At 47.4% G+C, this 12,026-nt stretch overlaps 1 protein-coding gene across 5 annotated transcripts in view; it reads left to right on the plus strand.

Moving 5' to 3' along the window:
* Positions 1 to 12,026, plus strand: part of NUP205 (nucleoporin 205) — a 1,504,202-nt gene that overhangs the window by 1,045,410 nt on the left and 446,766 nt on the right. For all 5 annotated transcript variants that reach the window (XR_004540594.1, XM_033957880.1, XM_033957883.1 and 2 more), the window contains exon 31: positions 8,942 to 9,090. Coding sequence is in view for 4 of the 5 variants with exons in the window: in XM_033957880.1 (XP_033813771.1) it covers positions 8,942 to 9,090 (149 nt within the window). In the remaining variant the exon portion in view is untranslated. The remainder of the gene's footprint in view (positions 1 to 8,941; positions 9,091 to 12,026) is intronic.

Below are 12,026 nucleotides of genomic sequence, written 5' to 3' on the forward strand. Positions count from 1 at the left end.
TATAAATTATTAATACCATATCATCCAAGCAGAACTTTAAGATCCAATGAACAACCCCCCAAGACAAAATCAAAGACACCACAATTCAAGTAAAAGGATCCACATTCCCCCTCGAACAAACTTTAAAACTACTGGGTGTAACACTGGACAAACATCTATCCCTCAAGAAACACACTGATATCACAGTCAGGAAAAGTATCTCGACACTATGGAAACTCCGCACCATAAAAAAATACTTCGACGACTTTTCATTCCGCCTCTTAGTACAATCCTCCATCCTCAGCATACTGGACTACTGCAACATCATCTACTTGAGCTCCTCAAAGAAAACCATCAGGAGACTAAGGATGATCCAGAACACCGCTGTCTGCCTCATATTTGACCTGAAAAATTGGGACCATATCACCCCTTTCTACCACAAACTCCACTGGCTCCCTCTAGAATCCAGAATCATGTTCAAATTTGCCTGTTTTTGCTACAAAACAATATTTGGTTTATCCCCAAGCTACATCACCCCCCATTTCACCCTTAACCACAACTACAAGAACTCCCGTAAAATTTAACTCTTTGCCTTCCCCTCCCTAAAACTATGCCACTCAAAAAAATTACTCGACAAAACGTACGCCTTCCAAGCCGCCAAACTAAACCCTTGGCTAGCCCAAATGGTCCTCAAGGCCTACAACTACCTCGACTTTAGAAAACTACTCAAAACTCACCTATTTCGAGACCAAGACCCTTAGGTTGTAACAATTTTTATTGACATGAAAAAAGAAAAAGTCACGCAGAAGTGAATACAGCAACAACAAATGCCAGCACAGAGAAAAAGATACAGTGGCTGCATAAACAAAGACAACCATACAGAAGCATGTCATAAATACCAGCCCTGAAAAATACCCAACCACCTCAAAATCCTGCCTCCCCCAACCCACCCCCACCAGCACCACCCCCCCCCCCCCCGTCCCCCTAAGGAAGTGGAAGGCCAGGCATAGAAAAGCACAAACCAAATTCCCCCCCCAGGGTCTGGACTCTGATGACTCTAGGACAGCAAAACAAGCTAGGCATCCCCCTCCCTCTAAACAGAACCCCTCCAACCCCTCCACAAACCCCCCCCCCCAAACCCAGACCCCAGAGCAGAGAGATGTCGAGATCCAGAACTAGCCAGGAGAAAGCTGCTTCAAGTCAAGGTGATCAGAAGAAGGCCACGTCCCCTAGGAGACAACTGAAATAAGGATCCCAGATCAACAAGAAGCTCCGCTGACGCTTAAGGGAACCCCCCACCTCCCGGGCCTCCTGAATAACCAACTCATGAAGAAGAGCTCTCCAATGCCAAAAAGACATAGGAGTCGAGGAGGTCCACTGCTGCATAATACAACGACGGGCCAGGAGACACACTTTACGACACAGCCATCGAGCTCCCGGAAGCAAGGAACGAAAAGCTCCCGGTAAATCCAGTACCATCTGCTCAACCGTGCCCTCTACAGACGTCTCCAAAAGCGAGCTCAAATAAGAGATAACCTCAGCCCAAAAAGCCTGAATACACCAACAAGTCCACAAAGCATGCGCAAACGTGTTCGGATCCCGACCACATTTGAGACACAGGGGAGAAGCAACACCACCAAATTTGAATAGTTGAGCTTGGGTGATATACCCTCTATATAAAATACGAGCATAACATTCCTGCAACACGGCTCCTCGGATTAAATGTGGCAAGCCCGCCAGATTCCGGGAGACCTCCCAAGAAGCAAGGTCCAGATGGAGTTCCGATGCCCAGCTATCCCGAACCCCCAGACAGTTCCTAGGAGTCTCAAAAGGAAGCAAAGCCCGATATAAGGCGGACACCGAAGTCTGAAAAGGCTCAACCTGGGCATACAGATCCCGAATACGAGCCCCCAACGGGTGCTGAAGGGCAATCCGGGGAAGCGTGAGAATATAATGTTTAACTTGACAGTATGCGAAAGTGTCCCCCCAGCATCGCCCCAACCGCTCCCTCAGATCCGCTAAAGTTTGCAGGTCCCCATCGACGGTCAGCAGATGTTCTACCAGAAAAAAATCCCAACGTTTTCCAACGACGAAAACTCGAATTGTCCATGCTAGGTACAAAATCCGGATTGCCCATCAGGGGCAACAAAGAAGACACCTGCGGGTCCCCCCCCAGGTGCCTAACCAGACCCTCCCACGCCCCACACATGGAAGCCAAAAGTACTGAGCCCCGAACCTCCCATGGCAAGGCCCCCCCAGGCATGTGAAGCAAGGCAAGGAGAGAATACGGGGCATACAGAATAGTCTCAAACGAGGTGGGAGTATATTGAAAATCCCCAAACAACCAATCCTTAAGATGCCGCAAAAGACATGCTAAATTATATAAACCAAAATTCGGGATACCAAGACCACCCTGCTGCCACCCCCCCCCCCCCCCCACCAGTAGATCATAACGCAACCGAGGTTTCCTCCCTCGCCAACAAAACCTAGCCAAAACCCGTCGCAGGCTCCCCAAGTCTTTCTTGAGAAGACGCAGTGGGAGGATCCGGAGTACGTAGAGCCACTGGGGAAAAATGACCATACGAATCACCGCCACATGCCCCAACAAAGAAAGGGGGAAATCTTTCCAACGATCTAACTGCTGCGACGTGCGATCCAAAAGCACCCCGACATTCAAAGAATAAAGACGACCAAGAGAAGCCGGGAGCCGAATCCCTAGATAACAAAAGGAATCCGTCGCCCAACGCAGCGGAAATGAAGCCCCCCAGTTATTCTGCAAGGCAGGCGAAGTGGACAAAGCCTCCTACTTCCCCAAGTTCAGACGAAGACCCGCAAAGTCCCCATACTCCTGAATCGTTTCCAATAACGCCGGCAACGAGCTCTGCAGGTCCGTAAGATGAACAAAGAGATCGTCCACGAAAGCAGCCACCTTAAAACAAAGGGAACCGAAAGTAACCCCCTGCACCTCAGGAGTCAAGTGGATCGCACGCACCAGGGGATCTAAAGTGAGAATAAACAAAAGCGGGGATATCAAACTACGAAGAGCTGCAACCATTCACCATAAGGGCCGCTGTTGGACAGGCATACAAGGCCCTCAACGCCGAAACAAAACGGCCCGCAAACCCATACTTGGCCAAGGTGGCAAATAAAAAATCCCAACGCACCCGGTCAAATGCTTTTTCTGCGTCAAAGCTAACCATAAGCGAAGGCAGTTGGCGGCAGGCACAAAATTCCAAAGAGGCAAGAATGCGTCTCAAATTCTTCTCGACCGAACGGCCCCGCACAAACCCAACCTGAGCCTCATGAAGAAGCTCAGGAAGAACACAAGCCAATCGATTGGCCAGAACCTTAGCCAAGATCTTCACCTCACAATTGAACAGAGAAATAGGGCGATAGGAGTCCACCCTGGCGGGGTCACGCCCCGGCTTAGGCAGAACTATAATTTGAGCCAAGTTAAGGTAAGCCGGCATTGCCTCCACATCCACCATGACATTGAACATAGCCGTAAGCAGCGCGACAATATCTACCCGCAACAACTTATAAAATTCCGCCCGAATGCCGTCAGGACCCGGCGCCTTCAAAGTCGGGCTTTTACGAATAACCGAATCCACCTCCGCTTCCGACAACGGGGCATTCAACGTCTCCAAATGGGCCGGGTCCAAACCAGGTAAATCCAAAGAGTCCAAATACAGCTCCCCCGGGAGACCATGCGCAGAAGGCTCTGCATATAGCTCAGCATAATAGTCCCGAAAAGCCTGACAAATGTCCGCATCAGCCGTAATAGGCCTGGAATCCGGAGATGTAAGGGCTACAATTTTCTGTCTGCTCTCTTTGTGAGAAATCAAACAAGCTAAGAGACGACCACATTTGTTACCATAAGCATAAAGACGATATTTGTAATAGGCCAGACTCTTAGATGCCCGCTGGTGAAGCTTCTCATTCAAAGCGACCTGCACGTCCAACAAAGCCTGCCGGTTGATATCAGTGGGCTGACGGCCATACGCTCGACGAAGAGTCCCCAGCAGCCGGGACAAACAAAAAATTTCCCGATCCCGATTCTTCTTGACTTGCAAAACATAACTAATAATATGCCCACGGAGAACCACCTTAGCGGTTTCCCAAAAAAGGACAGGGTCCTCCCGGTGCTGATCATTATGACAGCAATAGTCTTTCCAGCGCGCCACCAACGAATCATAGAACTTGGGGTCCTGACCAAGCCAAAGAGGATACCTCCATTGACGGGACTGCAAGGACTGCCCCGGGGGCGTCCACTCCAACCACACCCAAGCGTGATCTGAAATCGCGTAGGGACCAATCTCCGCTCGCTCCACCTGAGAAAAAACAGCTCGCGAAAGAAGCAAGTAGTCAATACGGGACTGCGTGGAATGCGCCCGCGACATATGAGTAAAGTCTTTCTCAGTCGGGTGTAAAATCCTCCAAACGTCCTCCAACTCCAAGAACTGACAGAAGGAGGGGAGCCCCCTACCATCCTGAGCCCGACGATTAGGGACCGCAGTAGATCTATCCAAAGAGGGGTCCCAAACCGAATTAAAATCCCCCCCAACAACATCGGCAGACCCTGATGGGGCGAAAGAATCGCCTGTAAACACATATAAAATCTCCGATCTTATGTGTTTGGAGCATAAACACTACCCAAAAGAACCACAGACCCCGCAATCTGAGCCTTACAAAAGATATATCGGCCCTCAGAATCAGCCACCACAGTATCCAGATGAGCAGCAACCCCCTTACGAACCAAAATAGCCACCCCGCATTTCCGACTGGAACCAGCAGCCGCCATGCACACGCCCACCCAACCCCGCTGGAATTTAGCATGCTCCGTCGCAGTAAGGTGTGTCTCCTGGAGCAAGACAATATCTGCCTTGAGGCGTTGTAAAGCTTGAAGAATTTTAGTACGCTTCACCGGGGACGTGACCCCCCCAACATTCCAAGTCACCACTCGAACTATGGAAAAACAGAAAACAAAAACACCAAACAAATATGAAAAAATTCCATGGGCACTCCAGAGCACCGTCCCAGCAAGCGGGCTCCGGAACATTGTGGTGTCCCACAAAACCAACCTCCCCCAAGCCACTCCGGATCAGAAGAAAAACCGACATCCCTCCGCTCTGAGCCAAAACCATCCCACTCCAACCCCCCACCCCAACCTCCCCATCCCCACCGCCACCCAAACCCCCACCCCCCAATAACTCCCCAGGCCGATCCTCAAAGGAGGACCCATCACGTAAAGACGCCAGCCTACCTGGGCCACCCACACTAAAAGCCCCCATGAAACACCCTTCCCCCGTAGCAAAGAACAAAACCCAACCATACCCTCAAACAGCAACAACCCAGCCCCACACGCCTCAGGGAGACCCGTTCCCCCCCACACAGATTCAGGGGAGAGGCCGCCACCGGTCCAACCCACTCAAACCTCCCCCCCCAGGGACCAAGCCACCCTCCCGGAAACACTCATCACTCCAACTCACCTCGCACTCCCAACACTCCACAACCCACACAACCAAACCCCCAAAGCTCAGCCCCCTCCCCTATCTCCCAAGCGCCCCAAACAAAGTCCAATCAACAGTCCAGGGGAGACCCCAACCAAGAACAAAGTCAAACAAAGGCAACCTGGGGAACAGGTCAAAAGCAGCAGCCTGCCCATCAGAGGACCGCAGAGGAAACAGGGCACTCCCAGAGCTCCGCATACTCCCCACAAAGGCTCCAAGCGGGGGGGCAAGGCGCCCCCAGAGAAGTGATGAAAAAGGAGAGGGGGGGAAGCCAATACCATAAAGGCCCCCCAGGGTCAAATGTCACTGCCAGCCAACAAGGTCAAATGTCACTGCCCCAACATCCAAACAGCAGATCAAGGGGCAGTGGAAGATGGAAGGCCACTGCCGCCATCCAGTTGGGCAAGGAAATCCCGGGCTGCCGATGGGGACTCAAATAAAAGAACAGAGCCACCCTGGGAGACACGGAGTTGAGCAGGATACAGTAAAGCAAACCGGATCCGACGAGTGAACAAGGCTGAACAAACGGAGCTGAAGCCCTGGCGCCGCTGAGCCACATGGGGAGAATAGTCCTGAAAGCACAAAACTTTACGGTTTTCATAAGTCAACTGACGACCCCCTCTCAGCGCCTGCAGTATCGCGGACTTGTAGGCAAAGTTGAGCACTCGGATGATAACCACTCGGGGTCTGGCTTCAGCGTCCCGCCGAGCTCCAATCCTGTGGGCGCTCTCCACCCGGAAGCGGCCCAGTTCCGCCGAGAGCCCCAAAGACTCTGGGATCCAGCGCTCCATGAAAGACTGTAAGTCCGACTCCACCAAAGACTCTGGGAGCCCCACAAAGCGAAGGTTATTTCTTCTGGCCCGGTTTTCCAGCTCATCCACCTTGAGCTCCAGGGCCTCTAGGCGCTGCAACTGCTGGCTCTGTGCCTGCTCCACTCCACCCACGCGGTCCTCCACCTCGCCGACCCTGCTCTGGAACTGCTCCAGATCACGGCCAACTCCATCCAGCTTCCCTTGCAGCCGCTCCAATTTGTCATCCAGCGGCTTGAGCCGCTTCTCCAACACGGACTCCAAAGCCGCCGTGACCTCCATGGTGATCTCCGCCACCCACGACGGCGAAGCGGAGGGCCCCGCCGGGCTGGCGGCCGCCGCCATTTTATCTTCAGCGAGCCGGGCGCGATCTCTCTGCGGTCTTATTGATTTTGCCGCCATACAGCCCCGCTCGCACTCCACAACACCGGTGCCGCGACTGAGAAGCCCCAAGTAGGGAAGCAGCGATCGGACAGGGGCGAAAAAAAGCAGCGAAAAGTGGGCGATTCCAGGCAGGCGGCAGGAGAGACGCAAATCACTGTCTGCTCCTGAGCATAGCGTCACGTGAAGAGACCAAGACCCTTAATGCCCCTTTTCTATCCTCCTCCTCCCCCCTTCTGATCTACTCCCCTCTCCCGTCCCCCTCCTCTCCCCCCTACTTCTCTCCTTGCTGTTCGCAACTCTACGATCAATTTGATATGTAACCACTTGTAACTACTCTCTCCTTGCTGTTTGCAACTCTATGATCAATTTGATATGTAACCACTTGTAATCTCTGTCTAACTAATGTGAACCGCCTAGAACTCTTCGGGGTATGGCGGTATACAAAAATAAAGCTATTATTATTATAGTAGGGCGATTCCTTGTGCCCCCTTTAAGTCTGTGCTTTGTTCCAGTGCTATTCAGTTGCTTTTGGACGTTACTGCAGGGGGCTCTGTATTCCTCAGCCAAGTGGGAAGAGCAGAAGAAAAGTGTGTGGATTTTTGCAAGACCCGGTTTGTGGGTTCAGATGAATAACCTATTGTTTTGACTCTGTCTGGGATTACCGTATATACTTGAATATAAACTGAGAGTTTTGAGCCAAAAAAAATAGCCCCAAAATGGGGGGCTCGGTTTATATTTGTGTCAGCACTAACCCGCACCCTCTCCCGAACCTGTTGCAGGCCTTTGCTGGGCTGGGAAAGGAGTGATTCTTCCTGTCTCTTGCCCTAGCCAACTTTAATAATTTTTATCTCCCTCTCGCCACACCCCCCCCCCAGTACCTCTTAAATACCTAGTTGGCCAGAACTGAAGGGATCCCTTCTGTCTCCTGTCTCAGCCAACTTTAAACAACTGTTGTCTCCCTCCCGCCCCCTCCGCGTACGTGTTAAGTCCCTGGTAGTCCAGTGATGAACTATGGCAGAGGTGACAATCCTTTGCTCCTGCCTGTGCAGAGCCACTAGCTAATTGGCTGCCGGGATTTCTCACAGCAGCCAATTAGTTAGCGGCTCTGCACAGGCAGGAGCAAAGGAAGGTCGCTCCTGCCGCGGTTCATCACTGGACCACCAGGGACTTAACAGGTACGTGAAGGGAGCGGGACGGAGACAACAGTTGTTTAAAGTCAGCCAGGACAGGAGACAGAAGGGATCCCTCCTGGACCACCAGGGATTTAAAAGGTACACAGGGGGGAAGGTAGGGGTGGCGGAAGGGAGATAAAAATTGTTGGCTAGGGCAGGAAATGGGAAAGATCCCTCCTGTCCTGAACCACCAGGACTTATGGTAGGCCCGGTGAGCTGTAAGGCATCGGGAGGGAGGGGGTCAAAGTACAGAACCTGGCAGGTCAGGAAGAAGGAGGGCTAGGTAAAGAGACCGGCAGGGGAGGGAGTGATGGAGAGGGATGAATGCAGAGCTGGGCAGGGAGGGAAGGGGCCTGGGTGCAGAGACTGGCATGGCAAGCGAGGGAGTAAGAGAGGGGACTGGATGCAGAGCCTGGCAGGGAAGGAATTGGGGGTGGTGCTAGAAGCAGAGCCTAGCAGGGAATTGCACTTGAATATTAACTCCCCCTGGTTTATATTCAAGCTACCCTTTTTTGTGGTTTATATTTGAGTATATAAGGTAACAGAAGATTGCCAAAGGTAAGAACCTATTCTTTCATTATGTTCTACATGTACTGTAAGGTTCAATATGGATCACAATCTGAACATTTAATGGAGAATATACATAATAAAACAGAAAATGATATTTAAAATACATGATCAACGAAGGTTTGTTTTTTTTTAAAAGATATGCCTTCAGGATTTTTCGGAACAGTAAGTAAAACTTTCCTCAAAGAAATTGAGTACCAAATATATGAGGCTTGATAGGACAAGGAAGAATAAAAAGCCCTTTTTGATTTAAAAAAACATTCTTGGATTAGGAAGGTAAGAGTAAACAAATTTCTAGCAGATCTTCTAGAAACATCTGTGCCAAATATTATATAAAAGGAGGTAGATGTAGATTATAAGCCCACTTGGGCAAGGAATTTGTGTACCTTAATGTTGAGTTACCTATCTTTGAGCTTGAATTTAGAAAAGATGAATAATGTAAAATTCAGATCCATAAACTGTAAATTATTCATATTTTTATTTTGTTGCTAGTTGAACTCTTATTTCATTTCTTTTTTAGTTAAGACAACCATGTGGGAGCAGTTGACAGCTCCAGAGGATGCATTCAATAAATTACAGCAAGAAAACCTAGCTATCATCGAGAGCTACGGTACTGCCCTTATGGAAGTAGTATGTCGAGATGCTTGTGATGGTCATGAAATTGGAAGGGTAGGTGATTATTATTATTATTTATAATCAAATCTTGTAAAATATTTCCTATTACAATACTTCTAGGCATTGGCATAGTTGAAGGAGGCATTGCACCTCCCCAAATGGCTTCCCACTTCATTTTTTTCCTGTATGTCCAGCATGCCAATGCAGTCTCACCAAAAACAGTACTTCAAACCACATTCATTATAGCTTTTAACCTATTCAATGGTCTTCAGAAGTGTCAGTATTAGCCGGGTGATTTTAATGGCTAAAATACTATTAGACACTAACCTCCTCATTAGACCCGTTTTTTTACATTGTTTTATAAAGTACTTCAGTGATTTGTGCATACATCTTAAATAAATAAATTAGTAACTAATCTAAAAAGATCCGTTTAACTTATTTTTTATCGCTGAGTTTTTTCTTTGTCACTAGTGTCGGGAAGGGACCTGTCATTCTGACATATTTCGCCCGAAGGCTGTATCAAGAAAAAGTCCCCTATGGTAAAAAATTAATCCATAGATTCAACTCAGTAAAAAAACAGTAAAAAATTTAAATTAGTAAAAAGAACATTACTGTTATTATAGTCATTTTAAGGTTAGTTATTCAACCCAAAATCCCTTAGTAGTTAAATAATTACCCCATCTGTTTTAACTCCACAACATCCCAATCATTAATAGCTTCAAGACAAAGATGGCCGCGGCATTTTTTTAATCCACTTTTTAAACCTCCCACTTCACTGACGTCAGGGGCAGTAGTAGCGAATCAGGAATCAAATAAGTGACATCCATTCTATTTCCTGATTTAAACCTCGAAGGTCTACGGTATTTAACTTAAAGATCCAATTTTGTTCACAAAAGTTTAGTTTACGCTCATAATCACCTCCCTTCCACCCTTCTCTGACATGGTCTATCACACGCCACTGGATATCTTGTAAGCTGTGGTGTTTTAGCTGCCAGTGTTGAATGAGCGGTGCTTCCAAATTGTTGTTCTTGATACGGGATTTATGTTCATTTAATCTAATGTGGATTGGTCTCTTAGTTCTTCCTATGTATATCAAGTCACATGGGCATATGATACTATATACCACATTACAAGATTTACATGTTGTCCTACTCTTTGAACGAATTACAATATCCCTACCTGGAGGTTTCCATTCACCACCCTCGATTGTATTAATGCACCACTTGCAGTTTCCACATTTCACATGTTCTGCATCCTGATCTTGTTCATCATCACCTCCATCATACCTATATCTTGCTAGTTGTCTCCCAGATTACTGCCCTTACATTACGCAATGGTGGGAAAACCCAGAAAGAGATCAGGAATAATTTGTAACACATGCCAATGTTTCCTCATACTGGTCACCAACTTATTAGATTTATCATAGAATGGTATCACACAGAGGAGATTGTTCTTTTTGAGGCTGTTCTATTTGGGACTGTGTCTTTTGAGCTAGCAATAAATCCCGGTTAGCATATTTTGCCCCCAAGAAAGCTTTTCATATTGCTTTCTTAGGGTAACCCCTCTGGCGAATACGTGTCTCCAAAATTCTCGATTGCTTCAGAAACTCTTCCTCATCCATACAGACTCTTCTTAATCTCAATAATTTAAGCCTATAAGGGTGATGGCTATGAAATTGTAACAGCGTGTTTCTCTCAACTGGTTTTTGATACAGTGTAGTTTTGAAACAGTCATGTGTCCAAATGATGGTGAGGTCTAAAAAATGTAAAACATGATCATTGTATGTAAGAGTGAATTTTATTTGAGGATCCAAGGTATTTAACTCCCGCATTAGATTTATTTAGACCATGTTTAAATCAGGAAATAGAATGGATGCCACTTATTTGATTCCTGATTTGCTACTACTGCCCTTGACATCGGTGAAGTGGGAGGTTTAAAAAGTGGATTAAAAAAGCGCCGCGGCCATCTTTGTCTTAAAGTTATTAATGATCAGGATGGTGTGGAGTTAAAACAGAAGGGGTAATTATTTAACTACTAAGGGATTTTTGGTTGAATAACTAACCTTAAAATGACTATAATAACAATAATGTTCTTTTTACTAAGTTGATGTTTTTACTGTTTTTTATTGAATTGAATCTAATGGATGAATTTTTAACCGTAGGGGACTTTTTTTTTTTGATACAGCCTTTGGGCGAAACATGTCGGAATGACAGGTCCCTTCCCGATACTAGTGACAAAGGAAAACTCAGCGATAAAAGATAAGTTAACAGGATCTTTTTAGATTAGTTAGTTATTTATTTAAGATGTATGCACAAATCACTGAAGCACTTTATAAAACAATGTAAAAAAACGAGTCTAATGAGGAGGTTAGTGTCTAATAGCATTTTAGCCATTGAAATCACCCAGCTAATACTGACACTTCTGAAGACCAATGAATAGGTTAAAAACTATAATGAATGTGGTTTGAAGAACTGTTTTTGGTGAGAATGGTTGATATGATAACAGTATAAAACACTGCTGCATACAATACTTCTTCAGCATGCCAATGCAGCATTTTCATCTCTCCTTTCCCTCTCCTTGTGAGGTCCGCTATTGTTCTCCTTTCCCTGCCTGTCGTGCTGTAGTCCATCAGTCTTCCATCCACTTGCAGAATCAGCACTGTAAGCACATTGCCTTTGACCTGCCCCGGAAGCCTTCTGTCTGCATCGTTCCACCTACATGGGAACAGGACGTTTCAATAGAAGGCTTTTGGGGCAGGCCAAAGGCAGAATGCTTACAGTATTGATTTTGCTGTCAGCTAAAAGTTTGACAGGCAATGATACTGGTTCATGGGGGCAGGGGAGGAGGGGTGAGGGAAGGAGGGAGGGAGGTGTCACACCCTCAGATGGGGAGGAGAAAAGGTAAAAAATATGCTAATCACAAGTGGTATGTAGAGACATTTCAGGCCGAGAAGAAGGAAGAACAGACGATGGATGGAGCTAGGGCAGTGG

Source organism: Geotrypetes seraphini, chromosome 9 (genome assembly GCF_902459505.1).
Source record: "Geotrypetes seraphini chromosome 9, aGeoSer1.1, whole genome shotgun sequence".
Lineage (NCBI taxonomy): Eukaryota > Metazoa > Chordata > Amphibia > Gymnophiona > Dermophiidae > Geotrypetes > Geotrypetes seraphini.